General features: G+C 44.9%; 11 protein-coding genes across 11 annotated transcripts; 6 read left to right on the forward strand and 5 right to left on the reverse strand.

Moving 5' to 3' along the window:
• Window positions 1-20: 20 nt before the first annotated feature.
• On the forward strand, window positions 21-455 carry J056_001389 (uncharacterized protein; the record flags this gene model as incomplete). The annotated part of the gene is made up of 2 exons (XM_009271017.1): window positions 21-235; window positions 287-455. The coding sequence occupies 2 exons, from the start codon at window positions 21-23 to the stop codon at window positions 453-455; spliced, it is 384 nt and encodes a 127-aa protein (XP_009269292.1).
• A 218-nt stretch (window positions 456-673) lies between these two features.
• Window positions 674-2942, forward strand: J056_001390 (uncharacterized protein; the record flags this gene model as incomplete). Its single annotated transcript, XM_009271018.1, has 3 exons — window positions 674-733; window positions 781-1138; window positions 1183-2942. 3 exons carry the CDS (start codon window positions 674-676, stop codon window positions 2940-2942), a joined length of 2178 nt encoding a protein of 725 aa, XP_009269293.1.
• An 89-nt stretch (window positions 2943-3031) lies between these two features.
• On the reverse strand, window positions 3032-3836 carry J056_001391 (uncharacterized protein; the record flags this gene model as incomplete). The annotated part of the gene is made up of 4 exons (XM_009271019.1): window positions 3032-3190; window positions 3246-3562; window positions 3618-3701; window positions 3752-3836. 4 exons carry the CDS (start codon window positions 3834-3836, stop codon window positions 3032-3034), a joined length of 645 nt encoding a protein of 214 aa, XP_009269294.1.
• Window positions 3837-3980: 144 nt separating this feature from the next.
• On the reverse strand, window positions 3981-9258 carry J056_001392 (Putative DNA helicase INO80; the record flags this gene model as incomplete). Its single annotated transcript, XM_009271020.1, has 8 exons — window positions 3981-4836; window positions 4889-5593; window positions 5642-7220; window positions 7271-8153; window positions 8264-8697; window positions 8745-8904; window positions 8954-9039; window positions 9087-9258. 8 exons carry the CDS (start codon window positions 9256-9258, stop codon window positions 3981-3983), a joined length of 4875 nt encoding a protein of 1624 aa, XP_009269295.1.
• Window positions 9259-9975: 717 nt separating this feature from the next.
• On the forward strand, window positions 9976-11573 carry J056_001393 (uncharacterized protein; the record flags this gene model as incomplete). The annotated part of the gene is made up of 7 exons (XM_009271021.1): window positions 9976-10041; window positions 10093-10145; window positions 10216-10285; window positions 10346-10354; window positions 10402-10488; window positions 10536-10661; window positions 10725-11573. The coding sequence occupies 7 exons, from the start codon at window positions 9976-9978 to the stop codon at window positions 11571-11573; spliced, it is 1260 nt and encodes a 419-aa protein (XP_009269296.1).
• A 127-nt stretch (window positions 11574-11700) lies between these two features.
• J056_001394 (Vacuolar protein sorting-associated protein 68) lies at window positions 11701-12545 on the forward strand (the record flags this gene model as incomplete). The annotated part of the gene is made up of 6 exons (XM_009271022.1): window positions 11701-11923; window positions 11970-12076; window positions 12123-12218; window positions 12272-12330; window positions 12390-12469; window positions 12529-12545. The coding sequence occupies 6 exons, from the start codon at window positions 11701-11703 to the stop codon at window positions 12543-12545; spliced, it is 582 nt and encodes a 193-aa protein (XP_009269297.1).
• A 107-nt stretch (window positions 12546-12652) lies between these two features.
• On the forward strand, window positions 12653-13216 carry J056_001395 (Protein OPI10-like protein; the record flags this gene model as incomplete). The annotated part of the gene is made up of 1 exon (XM_009271023.1): window positions 12653-13216. The coding sequence occupies one exon, from the start codon at window positions 12653-12655 to the stop codon at window positions 13214-13216; it is 564 nt and encodes a 187-aa protein (XP_009269298.1).
• A 194-nt stretch (window positions 13217-13410) lies between these two features.
• Window positions 13411-15800, reverse strand: J056_001396 (putative 5-methyltetrahydropteroyltriglutamate--homocysteine methyltransferase; the record flags this gene model as incomplete). The annotated part of the gene is made up of 3 exons (XM_009271024.1): window positions 13411-13488; window positions 13533-15726; window positions 15775-15800. 3 exons carry the CDS (start codon window positions 15798-15800, stop codon window positions 13411-13413), a joined length of 2298 nt encoding a protein of 765 aa, XP_009269299.1.
• Window positions 15801-16160: 360 nt separating this feature from the next.
• Window positions 16161-16499, reverse strand: J056_001397 (uncharacterized protein; the record flags this gene model as incomplete). Its single annotated transcript, XM_009271025.1, has 1 exon — window positions 16161-16499. The coding sequence occupies one exon, from the start codon at window positions 16497-16499 to the stop codon at window positions 16161-16163; it is 339 nt and encodes a 112-aa protein (XP_009269300.1).
• Window positions 16500-16608: 109 nt separating this feature from the next.
• Window positions 16609-17305, reverse strand: J056_001398 (H/ACA ribonucleoprotein complex subunit 1; the record flags this gene model as incomplete). The annotated part of the gene is made up of 4 exons (XM_009271026.1): window positions 16609-16643; window positions 16691-17098; window positions 17151-17210; window positions 17257-17305. 4 exons carry the CDS (start codon window positions 17303-17305, stop codon window positions 16609-16611), a joined length of 552 nt encoding a protein of 183 aa, XP_009269301.1.
• Window positions 17306-17386: 81 nt separating this feature from the next.
• J056_001399 (Pre-mRNA-splicing factor 38A) lies at window positions 17387-18233 on the forward strand (the record flags this gene model as incomplete). The annotated part of the gene is made up of 3 exons (XM_009271027.1): window positions 17387-17440; window positions 17491-17566; window positions 17617-18233. The coding sequence occupies 3 exons, from the start codon at window positions 17387-17389 to the stop codon at window positions 18231-18233; spliced, it is 747 nt and encodes a 248-aa protein (XP_009269302.1).
• Window positions 18234-18519: the final 286 nt, after the last annotated feature.

Raw genomic sequence — 18519 nt, forward strand, 5'->3', positions numbered from 1 at the left:
CAAAATCGCATCAAAAGCGTATGAAGAAGAAGGCCAAGCAGCAGCTGAATGTTAATTTGAATGATCTCGATGAGGGTTTGCACGATATTGATCAGCACACGCAACCCACACACGAAGAATCGGCAGCTGCAAATAGCGCGCAGGATAAACAGCAGCAGCAGCGTAAGAAACTCGAGGAGGCTGCCAACAAAACATCGAACAAGCCACTTACGCAGAAACAAAAGCAGAAAGCTTTGTGAGTGTTTAGTTTGTTTAAAGCTATATATCTGATATCTTAATATGACAGGCAATTAGAAACTAAGCGTCTTCCTCTAATCCTCAATCACCCGCAATACTCAAAGGATCCATTCGGGACGCTCAAGCAGCACGCTGAGAACATGCTCAATCAGCGCGTAAATATTCCAAACAAGGACAAGAACCAGGTGAAAGACACAGACGCAATGATGCAGGATTAATTGTATTCATTCCTTTTGTATTTCTATTATTTATTCCTTCCAACTTGCGCTATCGCTTTGTTACGTTTTGAGTGAGCGAGGATCAGTGACGCAAGTTGTGGTTATATCAGCATTAGCGTAAGCCATCACCCACACGAAACGCTGCTCTATGCCTACCACCCTGCTATTCATGCCCCTGTCTTCTTCATCTGCTACAGCCAAGGCTACCGCCAACTAAAATGACGACGGTAGATGAGTTAAAGAATTATAAAAAGACGGAGCTGGTCACTAAAGCGCGGGTACGTCTAATACACCTCACAAAGCCCATCTCATTGATCCACTGCAGGAATTGAATCTTTTATTCAAAAGCACAGACAAGAAGGCAAAGATATTCAATCTGATTGTAGATCACCTGGATGCAGTGGCTCGTGATGGCAAGCATGAGGGTAGTCAACCAGGCGACGACGAAGGCGCAAACGCAGACGCTTCAAAGTCACCCCCACATTATCAAACAGACGGTAAACGCGAGGTAGATGATGCAAAAGAACGCGATGCAAGTAAATCAATGCGAGAAATTAAATATACAGAGCCCGATGAGCAGTCTCTTACACCGTTACCTGATGCATTTGAAGCCGACAACAACAGAGGCAGAGAAGCAAGCACACGTACCACACCAATACTAGCATCTTCTACGCCTAGAAAAGGTAATCGCAACCTAGTTGTTTACATTCGACTAACGCATTTGCAGTGACAAGGGGCAGACCTAGAAAGCATAAATCATCTGGTGAGGAGTGGAGAGTAACAAAAGAATCATCAGCGCCACGTCCAACTATCCGAAGAGTGAGGTCTGTCTCAGTCTCACATGTACACCGAAATACAACCAGCCTACCGTTTTCAAAAGGTACTCCACAAAGGAGAGATAATATTCGCAGCTCTTCCTCTGGCTACAAAACACCTGCAATACGCAAGTCCCCTCGCTCATCCCACAATGTTCGCGACTCATTCGATGAGGCTGACCTTACGAAACCAAAGTCTACACTTTTTTCTACAGAATCCGATCATGAAGCAAACCAAGAACTAAATCAAGATCCAAATCACAAACCAAGTTCTGAACCTGAAGCAGTGAGAGATGCGTCTGTAGAGCAACTGCAAGATGATGATGATGAGGCGGGTTCGGAGCCTGTCGCAGCATCACACATGAATCCTGAAAGTGCAGAAGACGTAGAGGTATATGAAGCGGGTGAGAAGGACAGTAATACTGATAGTGAAAGTGGAAGTGATAGTGATAGTGATAGTGACAGTAATAATCAGGGTCGGAATCATAGTCATAATGATGATGAGGTTACTGAAACGAATCAGCAAACAGAATTACCTTTCTCACAAAGGCAACAAGAGATTGGTATCGAAAACGAACTGCCTAGATTGAACGATCCATATCCAAATTTCAGAGCACAGAGGCTTAGAATATCACTTCCCGACGAGTCCCCAGTCCCACTATCAATGTCCAAGCCGTTATCACGTAAAATCACCAGCAGTACAATATCTAACAAGATTGAAACTGAGTTGATGAGGGAAATGCAGAAAGATCTCAACATTTCCAAGTTTAATCACGCGACATTGAAGCAAGCGCTGAGTGATACAAACGAGGAACGCAATCGGGCTGTTTCATATTTACAATTGCAGATAGATGAGTCAAACAAGAAAACTGAAGCGCGTGACAGTGAGATACATGAATTAAAGGTAGAGGTTAACCAAATGAAGGAGAGTGTAGGGTCGATGTATGACGAAATGAAGCCATTAAAGGAGATGATAGAAAGCATGAGTAGGCAGCTACTTCAACAAGCTCAATCATCTCAACCTACTCAATTGCCTCAAACATCTCATGCTCAACCTCCAAGCTCACCAGCTTCTACCATTGCTGCGAATATTCCCCTGTTGTCGCGCGCATCTATTAATCAGCCTACACCACGCAATAAGACAATCGAAAGAGTGCAACAGCACACACAGAAGCAAGAGCTCGCCAATCCATCACCTGCACCTCGCACACTTGGCAAGCACCCACGTCCTCGCGATTCCACAGACAGCGATATAGTGGAGACGATACGAGATAGCGGACACCACATGTATGACGAAGCAGAAGACGCTCAACCACCGAAGAAGAGATTCAGAGCAGGGTCAAATTCTTGGGGCGGTGCTCTCGGTTTCGGGGGTCGCAGAGAATCGAATGGATTAGCGCCAGCACCATTACCAGCACATACATTTGCCATGCCAATTTTTGGACCACAATTCAATGACGCCGCACCGAGAACGCAGTCAGAGTCAGCTGGTGACGATGCAAACGAGATGGGTGAAGAAGGTGAGGCAGACGAACAGTCAGGAGGGCGGAAAGACATCAGCGCACACTCCAAGGACACTACGATTGGAAAAGACGCTCCCCCACCAACGCCACCAGCTACAAAAACGCGTTACGGGACAGAGCGAGACTACGACAATCGCTTTGCTGATTAAATTTTAGTATTTAGACATTCCTTCAATTGCCAAATTTCTTTTCTTGCTTGTATGCTATAGTTATTTGTATCATATTCTCGTTTACAGAGTTAAAGGGTAATGCTTGTTGCACTAGAGAGTGAGACGTATTTAGGAAACCAAGTTGCAGCCGCTGCGTAAAGCTCGAGCGGTATATAGCCAATATAGTGTGAGCTACCGAACCCTCCTATATACCAAACGCGATCAATGTCGAACCTAACAAAATAAGACTGTGTTTGGTGTGTTAGTGTTGAGCCTTTGTGATTATGGAAGAGTGAGACAAACCTGGTGAGGCACACCATGCGGTGGTAACCAGATGCTGCTGTCGGGGTGATCTAGAAGATAACAGCTTCTCAATCTCTCGCCTTCTTCCCCCAAGCCACTACTCGTATGACTATCTAAAAATGAAACATGTCCGATCAGTCCGACGCGATAATTGCTAGCCCTGGCTGAGCCATCGAGAGGCATTACTGAGATAGTAGCTCTGTGCTGCGAATCACGGATGATATTGTTGTATGATTGCGATATGGGCATACTCAGCAGTGTGAGACTCCCGTCATTGTAGCAGGATGCGTAGTACACCTCTAGCGAGAATGGGTGACCTTGAGGAAACTTAGTGGTGTTCCCTTTTCTTTCGTCAGATTTCCAGATCCCCACCTTCTAACTCATCCCCGGAAGGGAATATTGTCGAGATTGTACCGACGCCTTTCACAGATTCGACGAGATGACGCGCGAGCTGTGCTATGCGGCTGATTAGCGTGTCATTGCAATGCACTCACGCCCACACCCACCAGCCTTGTACTCGTCCTCGATCGCTATCGCACTCCCGATCAGATAGATCGTTATCGTCGTGAGAGATAGGAGATGGGCGAGCATGCGCAACCATGCACAAGCATACACAATAAATATTTGGTACTTTAGAGGAATATAAAAACAAAATAATTTACAACAGGTACTAAATTAATAATAAACAGTTACAGCTTAGCTTAATAGACAGCAGATGAATTGAAAGAGAACGCTCTACTGCTGGCCATCTTCGGCCAGCTTGCTCTGCATCTCCTCAAACTGCTTTTGAGCTTGGGCATCCTGTTCAGCCTTATGCTTAGGTTTGCGACCGCGCTTCTTCTTCTCAGGCATGATACCCTCCTTGAGTAGGTAGGCTTCATGTGCCGCAGCTGCAGCCGCGTCGTCTTCCATCTGCTTCTTAGTCCTCCTGAACCTTTTCTTGGGTTTGCCGTCGTCGCTCTGTTGAGGTGTGTTCGGGTGTGTGGAGTTGTTTGATGTCGACGGAGGAGCACTGCCGCTTGCAGTAGCAGCAGTAGCAGCTGCACCGACTGAGCCACCTCCACCGCTCTTGTCCTTGTTCGTAGAGCCAGGTGGTCTGCCTCTGCCTTGACGCGCGCCGGGTGGCTTAGGAGTGGAAGATTGTTTAGACGGCGTTGCAGGTGTGCCAGTACCAGTACCGTTGACTGTATTGTTGGCATTACCATCATTAGAACCACCCATGTCTCCTCCAAACAAGCCATCCTCATCGTCATTCGCTCCATTGAGCAATTCTGCCGTATCGACACCTCCAACGCTACCGACACCAGCCTCATAAGGCTCGTCCTGATCTTCTTCCATCAACATTTGTATGATCTCGCGCTCGTTTGGCTGGCTCTGCTCTTTCTCGCCCACGCCTTTCTGTCCAACAACCATATCTTGAATATCCTTTTTCACTCTGGCTAGCTTCACAATACGCTCGTCGATCGTACCTTTAGTAATGAGCCTGTAGACAGTCACCTGTCTCTTTTGGCCCAGTCTGTGCGCTCTGTCCATGGCTTGCTGGTCATTCGAAGGATTCCAATCATGTTCAAAGAAAATCACAGTATCTGCACTACATTTCTCTTGTTAGCTGCGGCACATTAAAGCAACTAAACCAAACCCACGCTGTCAAATTGATTCCTAATCCACCAGCTCTCGTAGACAGCATGAATACAAAGTATTCGTCACTGCCCTGCCAATCCTGTACCATATCCCTCCTATCGTTGATCTTGGAGCTACCATCCAAACGCAAATATTTGTATCCCTTATAAATCAGGTACTCCTGTATCAGGTCGATCATTTTGGTCATCTGGAAGTAAATGAGAACGCGATGGCCGCCTGCTTTCAGTTTAGGTAGTAGATCATCGAGCGCCACCAACTTGGAAGAGTCTATAATCAGTTTGTTCGGTTCTGGTACTGCCATTGTCGATGGTGGAAGTTGCATCCTATCGCTGTTCTCGACCAGTCCTTGTGGGGGTATGTGTGGCGGCAGCACCTCTATTGCTTCGGTGTTCTCTTTAAGACGGGGCGTCTGCAGACCAAAAAACGTCTTGGTGATTTCATTGTCTTCTCTTGCGCGCCACTGTATGCGGTCGAGCGAGGGTCTATGCAAGATATCAGGATACGGGGCAGGTGCTAATACCCTCTTTATTCCTGACATGTACTTGGATGAACGGCGCAAGAGTACAGACTCAGCAATGGCATTGAGTGCTACCTCGTTCAATGCTGGTAATGGTGCGCTACTGTATTCTTCTATTGCAGCTTTGTGAGGGAACGGACGAATAATGTTGAGTGTCTTATTCAATGCAGAAGAAATCAAGTCGTTATCACTTGAAGATATGTGTTAACGTAGTCACGACAAATTACTTAACACTCACTCATTGTATCCTTCATGTTCAGATTGTGCCATGTTCTCCTCAAATGCCATTAACATCCTCGTGAACTCATCTGACGAAAACAACTGGCTAGCCTGCTCCGCGCTGACGCCGATCTGTGGTAAGAAGGCGAACGGGCTTTCTTTACCCTGACTTATTGACTTGGTTATATAATCAGGTGTCCAAATATTGAACATCTGCTCCAATGTCCTACTTCCAAATTTAGATCTACCAGTCGGTCTACCAACGGCACCACCAATGTCTTTATCGTCGGCAATCAACCGCGGCAGTTGCAGTCTGACTGTGCTCTCAAACTGATCAGGTATGTAGTGAACATCAGGATCTCTCGTCGATCTATTCCGTGACCATCTCGACATAACAAAAGGACTCTTCACATCAGCCCTCTCAAAGAGGTCTGGGTGGTTGCAAACCTTTCTGAACTGCATAACCAAGTTCATAAGACCGCGCTTTCCTTCATCGCTCCCCTTGTTAGCTTTGTCTATTAGAGAAGTGATGGAAATCCTGCTCCTTAGTAACCTATACAACGAGCGTTGTCTCTGCGATAAATGACAATGTACGTCGATCTCAATCTTGTCACCGAGCTCATTTTGAACATTCTTTTTAACTCTGCGCAACATGAATGGCTTCAGTATCATATGCAATCTCTTTAACTGCTTGTCGTTGATTGCACCCTTGTTCTCCGCATTCGATTCTATATCTTTAGAAAACCACTCTGCGAATTCGTCATGCGAGTCAAATAACGAAGGCATGATAAAGTGAAGAAGTGCCCATAACTCTTGCATGGAATTCTGGACTGGTGTACCTGTAAGCAAGAGTCTATTGCGACATTTGAAAGATAGAAGCGTATTCCATCTCGCTGATTGTGATGACTTGATAGCCTGCGCTTCATCTAAGATCATGTACTGCCACTTCACATTCTTAAAGTACTTTTCATCAGACAAAACCAACTGGTACGATGTGATGAGGACATGAAAAGGTGCGTCTTTTGTATATGTTATAGCCTTCCTTTGCCAAAACTTTCTTAGCGCAGCTCTATCCTTCGTCGAACCCCAGTATGGAAGTGGTTTGAGAGATGGTACAAACCTACTAATCTCCTGCTGCCAATTATGCAATGTAGATGCCGGAGTAATGATAAGGAATGGACCCCAAATATCATGCTTTTCTGCCAAGTAAGCCATCAGAGATATCGATTGAACAGTTTTACCCAATCCCATCTCATCTGCAAGTATACCGTTGATTCCCTGCTCATAAAGGTTGGCCAGCCAGTTCAATCCCTTCAATTGGTAGTCTTTCAACTCTGCATCAAGCAGCTTCGGCTGGCCTACTTCGACAGAGTCATCACCGAGGTTGGGGTTTTGGAAATTGAGCTCGTCATCAGCATCAGCATTTTGCTCAGCTTCTGGTGGTACTTCAACACCCATCTCTTTAGCTTTTTGGATAGCCTCATTTTTGCGCCTATCCTCAGCAGCTACTTTGTCAAATTGAGTCGCTTTGTCGCGCGTGTTAAGCCATGCTTGTTGAGCATTCTTGGCAGCGTGCATGCGTAAATTGCTTTCGTCGGCTGTAAGGATAGTGTCAGAAGGAGTTAGCAGAAGTTTAGACCATACTGACCATCATCGTAGTCAATATCTTGCAAATTACTCTCTTCAAACTTGTCAAAGTCGAATGAAGGTGGTTGAATAGGAGCGCTCTCGAGATTAGGATCAGCGGCGGTATCATTCGATTTCTCAGCCTCGTCAGTCTTGATTTTGTTACCGACAAAGTGGGAGTATAATTCAGTTTGGGTGATAAGGAAATTAAGTTTACGCTGTTGGCGTTGACTTTCTCTACTCTGTTCTTCAGCTCTTGCTTTATCGTAAGCATCTCTATCAGCCTTACGACGGACATCACGTTCATCTTTCTCGTTCCTGCGCCAATGAAAGAGAACTTCACGCATCACCTTCTTAGCCTTGGCTTGAATTTCTTTGTTGTTTTTAGTTGTACGAGTTGTAAGCTTGCGTTGCTCTCTTTGAGTGAGTAGAGATATCCGCTTGTGGAAAGATAAGTGGGAAGTGTGTGCAGCAGTAGCGTATTTGTGTACTCTTGGGATCTCTTTGCGCGATATGTGCAACCAGATAGCGTTTTGGGCATCTTGGACGTGTTTGGCGCGTTGTAAAGCTGTTGTAGGAAGACAAAAGTCAGGGTCTAAGCCTTGGTATTCGGGGACGAGGGAGATAGGATCTGGAGGAGGAGAAGGGGAAGGTAAACGCATCTTCTTTGGTTGTATGATTTGAGTGTCAAGGGAATCGTTTGCGTCATCAATGTCGAGTGAGTCTGGAGTTTCGTGAGCATCGTGTAGGCTGAGTTTCCTTTTGTTTTGATGATGTTGATGATGGCTGTTGTGGTTCAAAGAGCGCTCTTGAGATATTCTAGAGGAGTGAAGGTTGGTGAGATTCGATTGTAGCTCAGAGTGCTTTGAATTGAGAGAGTTGAGTCTATCAAAGTTAAAAGAATTCTGTATAAAGTGTTGATGTGAGTATAAATTTGATTTTAATTCATTTAATTTATTATAATTTATATTCATTTTTTATTCCTGGGTTGATTGTTTTTATCTACGATTCTCACAAATTCGTAGATTCGACTTTGGCTGCTATTCACTACATTTTTCATTGATGCGGATGTTTTGCGGTGGGAGTACGTTGGATAGAATTCCCAATTGAATGGACTACTACGAAGTACTTTATACGCGCATCCTTTCTTTTCTTTTTTCCCCTTTGCCGTTGATGGCTGTCCTGGCAATTCTGGCAACTCTATCGGAGGATTCTTAGCTAAACCTGTAACGTTCCATAAATTATACGGCTTTGACTCTTTAAGGGTTATCATCACTACACCCTCTCTTGTCTTGTCTTCACCTTCGTCCTCACTCTCCTCGCCCTTCTTCTTCTTGAAATTATAATCCACATCCCCTGACGTCAGGTACTCACTCGCAGAAGCAAAGAATCTAAGTATCAGCGTTTGATTAGCTATCACATTCCTATCCTGATCCTTTATACCGAGTCCTGTTTTCATTTTAGTGTGTTCCTGATAAATATGTACTTTACCCTACCTAGATGTGGAAATCCAAAGTATATCTTGTGAAATTTATTTCCTTCAAGTTCTTTACACTTATCGAGACACGTTGCATCCACTCCAAATATTATCCTTACTCCTTTGCTCGTAAGTGTCTTCACTATCTCCTCACAGTCATCGTACTTTTTGTACGCTTCCTTGGGGGTGATTCTGAGTATTTGATGCCTTCCTCACAGCCCAACTCACCTCCTGTGTATCTACCGTTGTGCTCACCAACTGACCACACTCGAATTGATGATCTACAACCAACGATAGAGTGAATGAGAAGTTTCCTTGAATCGTTATTGATTTGAATGGTTTGTGCTTATATCTAGCTCACCTTCTCCCACCAATAACACATAATCATCCCCTCGGAACGGCAACTTAACTGGTTTTGTAGATACTTTTACCTTTTCCTTCTTCTTCTCCAATGCTTTATGCTGCTGCTTGATAGCCTGATTAGACTTGTGTCTCTCTAGACTCGATTTCAAGTTGCTGTTCTTTTTACCCATCGTTGTTGCAACTCGACTATCAACTCATGTAATATATCACCGGAGATTGGATAATATCGATTATTGATTAGTACTGATGTTGTTTTGTTGTCTATGCCGCTAAACCATCTCAAACAAGCTCTATAAGTGCAAATTTGTCCAAGTAAATCTGGTGGCTGGGCGTGCCTTGTTGATAAGGCTATAATGGCGTCTATGTTCCTTCTTATCACAGCTTATGACACCTTTTTTTTTTTTTTTGGAAAAGACTAAAGACTCTTTATGCCAGTGTCTCGCTGGATAGATATACACATGAATATGATTGAAGTTGCAGCTAATGTACATTATGAGGGTAGTTTGAGGTATTCAAGTTGTTCTAACGTATCATGAGATCGCTGTTGATTTATCAAAGTGAATCATTCTCATTGGCAGATGCAAGAAGAACATAAATACGCCGATAGTTTCTCTTCAGAAGTGCTCCGCCTACTTGGACGTGAACAGTGATAAGCGCAGCGTACTTAACGCCTCTTTGATCGCTGATTGGATAGTCAATCAAGGCGAACAAAGGTCAAACAAAGCCAATTGATGTGATGTAGAGGGGATGTAAATGGTTTCAACTAATCTCAGATTTTTAAACACGCTCTCACGCAGCAGCAACCATCATCAATACCCACACAGCCGTGTTGAAAGCCACACCATTCTTGGACTGTCTTTCTTGGAACAAATAGTGGCTGCGAAATGATGCCATCATCTAGGCGAAATCCCCGCGACGCTCAATCTCAGCCGCCTCACCTACGTCCAATCAGTGTGTGTGACGGACCACTGTGCCGATTTGGTGTATCGCTCATCCACACTTAGCGCAACAAGAGCAACCAAGGAGCACCCAAGTATTTTATGGCCGTTTTAGTCGAGTGCGTGCGCTTGGTGCCCAGTGCCTTGTCTTTAGGCGTATGCTCAGCGCTAAGACTGACGATTTGGCAGAATCATCGAAAGTGCTACTTGCGGTGTCGAATTCTGTTGTGCAAAGCGACATGGGATAATGTTTGACAGAGTGGGTTTAAATTTTGGTTGATAGGCTGGGCATAATCCTCCATACTCACAAGCAATCAAGTCAAACGAGGTATGTGTGTCATAGCTAGCTTACACACTCACCCACTCGCCCGACAGGCACTCATGATCACTCTCCTCAGCAACTTCGACGCTAAGAAGGATCCAATGGCTAGCTTCCTCCGCCAATGCCAAAACCACCTCGTCGTGAGCACCTTCCAATCGCCATTCTGCATCCGCTAAACATCTCAAAGTCAGCTTCGTTTTGCGATTCTGGTCAATGCGTTAGAAAACGCAACATCAAACAGAAACCGAGCTATAGGAGCATCGATATCATGTTCAAGTTTCCCCGTTCCCTCAATTTGATGAGTTTAGAAGGGGTGCGTGACTGTATGATAGCTTTGAGTCGATCGCAGCTGACAGATGCACCATGCATCATTCAGAGGAATAAAGTACTCTGCTTAAAGTCTGGCACCACTAGAGCTCCAGAAGACCAAGGTCGCTCGCTCCTCACCAAGCAAGCACGCCAGAGTCGGATGGAGAAAGAGAAAGTCAAGGAGAAGGAAAAGAAGAATGACGGTATTTGTATTAGCCCAAGTGCTTCAGATATGGGTAAAGGCAAATTTAAGGTTTGGGAGGATGTTCCGGAGGTGGACGCACCTGGTTTACCCACTCTGCCACATGATAGCTCAGATCTTTCTGAACCTCCCTTGCCTTCCATCCCCAGTTATTCCAAAGGTAAGAAGAAGCAGGATCAGAAGCAGAAACAACCAAACAACTTCCGTAGGAGGGTAGAAGCAGAATTTGAGCGTAGAAGAGCAGCTGCAGAACCAGACGATCATGAAGCCATGTTCAATCACGCACTCGCTCCTGACATTGAAAGTCTCGGTGTGACGATAAGTGAGGAAGATTCCGCACGACAACTTGCTCGGTTGCTGCGTGTTTTAAACTCAAACACACTCTACGACGACGGCAGCTGTGTATTTGGGAGTAGGGTAGTGGATAACCTAGAGAATGTAGCTGAGAGCGTTGATATGATGACGCGGGTGCCGTCATCGTATTTGCCTCATATGTCAGCACCTATTTGGGACAGCTCACTCGGTTTATTTCCAGATACAGGTACGTATGATGAATATGATAACTACCATAACACGGGCTTGGATGATATTTGGGAGGATATTATGCTCACCAGATACGGTGGCGATGGCTTTCAGACGCAGATAATAACGAGACAGCAACGCAGAGAGACGGCGAGGACGGGTACACCAACCACGCCGTTTTACTTTTTTTGAATTAGCATACCAAATGGCAAAATAGCATATCAAATAGACATTTTAGCACAGTTTAGCAATGTAATAACACAGTAATTGATTTCATTATTTTCTACAACCTACGTCATTCTCTTCAACTAAATCAGTCATGAGTGTCGAAACCAGCTCAAGCGATAGACCGCCAATCAGCAATCCACGTCTGACGAGACCATCGCCATACAAGCCGCAGCGCGTCTGCGTGTTCAATGTACCTGACCTTAGCGAGTTTCCAAAGTTACGAGAATGGGGAATATACTTGGCGGGGATGTTATTTGCATCTGGCTGGTGGTTTTTCTTTGACGCTGCCATCATCTCCAAGCACACGAAGCCAGGTAGGGTGGGGTGACACAGCACACAGCACACACTCACACGGTGCAGACAACCCATTGGAGGATGTACCCGTAAGGATCGGATTTGTGGACTACGTACCAGCCATTCTGTCTACTCTGGGGATGATTATTGTCAGCTTGATCAACAAGGCGCAGGTGAGTTTGTTATCGACCGACGCACTGCCATCTCACGCAAGCTTAGATCTCTCGAGAGAACGACGAGCCAGACGCATGGAGAGCACGCTGCTGGCTCTTTGTGGGATTCGCATTGCTAGCGGGTGGATTAGCGGGTAGTGTAGTGAGTATATGGATGGTGTGCGGTGTATAGTATGCATGCTCAACCACACACAGAGTCTCCTGATCCTCAAATACGTAGTGCCGGAATACCCGAGCCATTTCGTTGCGTATGGGTGCGTTCACTCGCGATATTCACCCACAAACCACTAATCATGTAACCGCGTACCAATAGCATCGCTGCAGTTGTACAAAACGTCGCTATCATGCTCTCGACGATACTCACCTGGGTAATTGTCCCGGGAACTTACGAATGTGAGTGGGGTTTTCCGCCGTACTTGACGCTAAGGCTAAGGCTAACAAAACACCTTCAGACAACCTGACCGTTTGAGAGCGCCATTCAACAATTTGTATGCTTCACAATTGATATAATTAAACAGAATTTACTCTGCAAACGACATGTCGTAATGATGTCACTCCTCCTGCTTTCTCACTCCGATGTTTGGTTGTATAGCCGCTGGTAGACTCGTGCAGACGGATCTGCAGCAGATAGATGAGACGCATTTTACATTCAGCCTGAGCAAGCCAGAGGAGCTTAACCATGTCGTTATCTTCCTCACTGGCCAGGTCGCTTTCCCAGATGGAATTGGCGCTACGGTGCACTTCCTCTTCCCTGGCTACGAAAAAGGCTGGCAACTGCTAGGAAAAGTGAGCAACGAGAAGCCATCAGCTATTTTCAGACTGAGGGGGAGTGCGATCCCGTCAAAACTTAGCTCGAATACACTCAACACTGTAAACAACAACAATACTCAAGCTATTATTGGTATTTCTGTTGAACCTATAAATCAAGTCGATAGCCAGACTATGGCTCTCACTCCTGCCAACACCGTCGCTAGCAAATCGAACGAATCGCAGGAAGTCGCAAAGAGAATGTTAGAGAATCTCTTCGACTTCTTGTCCGGTTTTGCACACGTCGGTCCAGAAACACTCATCCCATTGTCTACGCTTCAGCAGTGGTACAACAAGGTGCTCACAAAGTTACAGAATGGCGGAAGTATATAGAGTTTTACAAGAAATAACCAATGAAAGTATATAGAATATTACTATAAACATAGCTATTTGCAACACACTACTTGCACAGTAAATTGATTACAAATCATAAATCCCAGTTGAATGATACAGAAAAAGATACATTTTAAACAATTTTAAACGTTTTGAGGTATGCGACTATGTTGAAAGCTGCGTGTGTACTAAATTTAGTAGTTCTCTCTTGCCCACTTGGCGGCAGCAACCAAGTTGAGCAATGAAGCCTTAGTCTCAGCCCAGTGACGAGTCTGTAAGACATTAGTAAACACCTTAAAAATAATACTCAACTCACCTTCAAACCACAGTCTGGGTTAATAATAAGCTTGTCTGCTGGAATAAGCTTGAGCATATCAGTGATACGTTGCTTCATCTCCTCAAGAGGTGGAACACGTGGAGAGTGGATATCCCAAACACCTGGACCGATCTCATTCGAGTAGTCATTGTCTTGGAATGCCTTCAACAACTTCATGTCACTCTTTGAAGCTTCAATCGAGATGACATCAGCGTCGAGTGCCTTGATAGATGAGAAGATATCATTAAAGTCTGAGTAACAGAAGTGAGAGTGGGTTTGAGTACCATCTTCAACACCTGAAGTTGACAATCTGAAAGAGTCAACGGCCCATTGGAGGTATGGAGCCCAATCGCCTTGTCTTAATGGCATACCTTCTCTGATAGCTGGCTCATCAACTTGGATAGCCTTGATACCTGCCTTTTCAAGGTCAACAACCTCATCACGTAATGCCAATGCAATTTGCTTGGATTGGATCTCCTTGCTGACATCAGCACGTGGGAATGACCAAGCGAGGATGGTGACTGGACCAGTAAGCATACCCTTCATTGGCTTAGAAGAAACTTCTTGCGAATACTTGGACCATCTAACAGTCATTGGTGATGGTCTAGAGACATCAGACACAATGATTGGTGGACGAACGTAACGGGAACCGTATGATTGAACCCATCCCATGGTGGTGAAGGCAACACCCTCTAATTGCTCACCAAAGTATTGAACCATATCGTTACGCTCTGGCTCACCGTGAACAAGCAAGTCCAAGTCCATCTCCTCTTGGACCTTAACAACTTGTTGAATTTCCTTGGCAATAAAGTCGTCGTACTCTTGCTCAGTGATCTCACCCTTAGTGAAACGTTGACGAGCGATACGAATTTCCTGAGTTTGTGGGAATGATCCAATGGTGGTGGTTGGGAATTTTGGCAAGTTAATCTTGACACGTTGAGCTTCACGACGGACTGGGAATGGGTTCTTTCTCTTCAACATTTCTGGAGTGATGTTTGCGACACGGTTGCGAACGGTGTCATTTGATTGAGTCTCAAAGTCACGACGACGCTTGATAGAAGCCTTGTTTTCTTCCAAGGCTTGCTTGTCTTCAGATGAGACTTGAGCGTTTGAGGCGCGACCGAGCAAAGCAATCTCGTTAACCTTTTGCCTGGCGAAGGAGAACCAGTCCTTAATTTCAGGCTTAAGCTTCTTCTCGTTGTTCAAGTCAACTGGAGTGTGAAGCAAGGTAGATGATGAGGCGACCATGACTCTGTCAGCACCGAGAGCATCAGTAGCCTTCTTGACGAAACGTTGAGCATCTTCGAGATCAGTTTTCCAGATGTTACGACCAGAAACGACACCGAGAGAGACGGCGGTCTTCTTGTCCTTGATAGCGTTGAGGATAGCATCGAGTTGAGCAGGCTCACGGTCGAGATCAGCGTGAATAGCGGCAACAGGAAGATCCTTGACGTATTCGAGGTTGGAGTCTAAGCGACCGTAGTAAGAAGCGAGGGTGACAGCAGGGCCAGCAGGACCGAGCTTAGCGTAAGCAGACTTGAATTGAGCAGCGAGCGGAGCAGCCTTGTCAAGAACGAGAATAGGTTCATCGATTTGAACAGATTGAGCGCCAGCAGCCTTGAGGTCTTTGAGGATTTCCTCGTAAACAGGCACAAGTTTGTCGAGGAGGCTGATTGGTTCAAAGCCAGGAGAGGCATCACGTGCAGCCTTACCGAGAAGGAGGAAGGAAATAGGACCGAGAAGAACAGGACGAGTTTCAACGCCAGCGTTCTTAGCCTCCTTGTACTCGTCAACAATCTTCTTGGTGCGGTATTGGAATTTGGTGTTCTCAGAGAGTTCAGGAACAATGTAGTGGTAGTTTGAGTCAAACCACTTTTTCATTTCCATTGCGGCTTCGTCGACAGCGCCAACTTGACGACCACGACCCATAGCGAAGAAAGTGTCGAGGTCAGTGAGGTTGTGGCGTGAGTAACGCTCAGGAGTAGCACCAAGGAATTGGATATGGTCAAGTACGTGGTCGTAGAAAGTGAAATCACCCGATGGAACGTGGGTGATACCAGCATTCTTCATGTATTGCCAGTTCTTGTTCCTAGTCTCTTTACCTGCTTGGATAACAGCTTCTGCGTCTGATTTTCCACCCCAATAAGCTTCGACAGCCTTCTTGATTTCTCTGTTGGCACCGATACGTGGGAATCTAAGGAGAGCGTTAGAATGGCTATGTACTACTCAACCCAATACGCACCCGAGTACTGATGATTCTACACTCATTTTTTTGTTTATATGGTTGAGCGTAAAGAAGTTTTCTTGCGCTGAGGAGATTTATAAAATTTGATAACAATCACATCAGCTAATTATTGCATTGCATATGAGGTGTTAGAAAGTATTTGTATATATCCATCTCGCTGTATTTGTTATACTTGGCTGTCCCTCCGTCTCAATCAGATTCATCAACGTTTTCTAAGATATAGCAGCTGTAATCAGTAAAATTGAGTAATTGTTGAAATTTAAGGTTGGTTGGTTGATTGAGATAGAGCGTTGATCGTTATAGCCCCAAATAACGTCGCGTCTGACTGGTGTGGTATGTCTAAGTTTATAGTCTTTAAATACATTCACATCAAATGGTACCTTCTAAAAATCAGTCGCTCTACCACCGTATGTCCATTCAGATTGCCAGCGTAGAGGTTCACGCTTTGGTCCACCGACTTCACCCGTTTGCGGGTTTACTTGTCCATCAAACTCAGTACGCTTAGCCTCTCTGACGGCATCTTTATGTAAATCATTATCATTTCCAGATAGACTTGAAGTCTCTGCATCCTTTCGTAGCCTTTCAAATTCACGTTGTTCTTCAGGTGGCAATAGTGGTGGACTGGCTTTGTTGAAGTTGCTCGAAAGCCTTATGTGCTTCGTGTGTGTCGTTTGCGTCATTTGCTTTAAAATGGCTTTCAATCCACTCGACCTTTTAAACATAGCTGTAGTTGGCTAGAGGCAAGCCCCCAACGTCATAGAATGATACAATAAATAAATCAAATGAGAATTTGTACATTTATCACTTTTACTTTGTGTTTCCTGTATTATCCTAGTATCCTCCGCGTCCTCTACCGCCTCTGAATCCTGTTATTCTATTAGCACCGTTAAATCAATCTTAAAGGATAACTCACCACCACCTCTTCCACCGCCTCTAAATCCACCACCGCCTCTTGGTGCACCACGGCCTCTACCGCCGAATCCACCTCTTGCACCACCTCTAGCACCACCTCTACCACCACGTGCTGGTTTCGCAACCTTTGCACCTTCAGTCTTTGGTTTTGGAAGGAATCTTTCAATAGGGAGAAGCTTATCGGAACCAATGAAAACTTTATCTCCCTTTTTAAATGAAGTTGCGACCATTCCTTCCTGCATTTTGATTGTAAAGTAAACTTCGTTGATTGGTCCAAGAATTTCATCTACTTTTCCAATTTGATTCTTGTTTTGAAGGTAGATTGGTGCATTAAAGTAAGGTACTTTAGCTGCGTTGGTTGAAGAGCATAACATATCAGCTTCAACTGCGTGTTGGAATTCACCCATTTCTTTAATAGAACTTGTAAGCTTGTAAAATACATGGACAAATTTCGTTCCCACCTAATACTTCGGCTGGTGGTCCTTGTTGGAATCCTCCACCTGGTCTTCCTCCTCTGAATCCTAATCCAATTTGAGCCAAAGACTCGACCACTTTAATCGCACTCACCACCTCTGCCACCGCCTCTGCCTTGGAAACCGCCGCCTCTGAATGACATTTTTACCTCTTGTTGAGTGTGATAACCAAACGTACGAAGAAGTTTCGCAAAAAATGTAATCAATCAACAACCACCTCAAAAATGGCAAATAAAACATTCAAGCAGGCTTCTTCGATTCACGGTAGGAATCCCCAGGTATTTCCTTTCATTCTTGTCTTTTCCCTGTACTCATATACCCTCTACAGCACCTAATAGAGAATGTTATCAGACAGAGAGTCTACGAGAGCGCTTTTTGGAAAGAGCAATGTTTTGCTTTAACTGGTTGGTCTTTTTTTACCCCAAAAACCATCCATTTTAACCCAATATCGAAGCTGAGACTATTATTGACAAGGCCGTTGAAATGCAGTCCATTGGCGGTGTCTATGGTAATGCTAGACCACTGCCATTCATGTGTCTGCTACTCAAACTCCTCCAACTTCAACCAGAGCGCGAAATCATCTTTGAGTATCTCCAAGCAGAGGAGTTCAAGTACTTGAGAGCTCTAGCTGCAATGTACACGCGGCTGTGCTTCAAGAGCTTTGAAGTGTTTGATATTCTCGAACCCTTGCTCCAGGATTACAGGAAGTTGCGCCTAAGGAATAACTCTGGATACCACATAACCCATATGGATCAATTCATCGATGAGCTGCTTACTGAGGAGCGCGTATGCGATATTATCCTCCCTAGATTGACTAGAAGGGATGTCCTTGAAGAGGTTGAAGGGCTACCCAAGCGCAAATCACCACTCGATATTGGTGATGAGAATGAAGACCGTGAGAACGACGATGAGAGTGAAGACGAAGACGCAGACAGATTCGTTAGCAAATCTCCAAGCCCAGCTTCTGATAATGACGAACGCTTTGTGTCACGATCTCCCAGTGGTTCACCTCCACCAGACGACAAAGACCGATTTGTGTCACGCTCGCCATCTCCACCATCCGACAGCTAACAGAGTGAAATCAATTCCGCCTGTATTATATCTTTTATATCTTATGTATCGACTGTACAAACGCGTAAAAACGCTTCCATTCAGAATCCTGTATTTATTGTTTATTCTGTTTATGGGCTAGTAGCTGTAACGTGTGACCCTTGACTTTTCCAGCCGATCTCCTCAGCCATCTCACACACCTTGAACCCGAACAAGCAAGACGCTTAAAATAAATATCGAAAATTACGCAATTGGATCGTATAGGAGATAACGTGTGTATCTAAGCGCTTCAATTCTATCTAATTTG

The sequence above is a fragment of the Wallemia ichthyophaga genome, assembly GCF_000400465.1.
Source record: "Wallemia ichthyophaga EXF-994 unplaced genomic scaffold scaffold15, whole genome shotgun sequence".
Taxonomy (NCBI): domain Eukaryota; kingdom Fungi; phylum Basidiomycota; class Wallemiomycetes; order Wallemiales; family Wallemiaceae; genus Wallemia; species Wallemia ichthyophaga.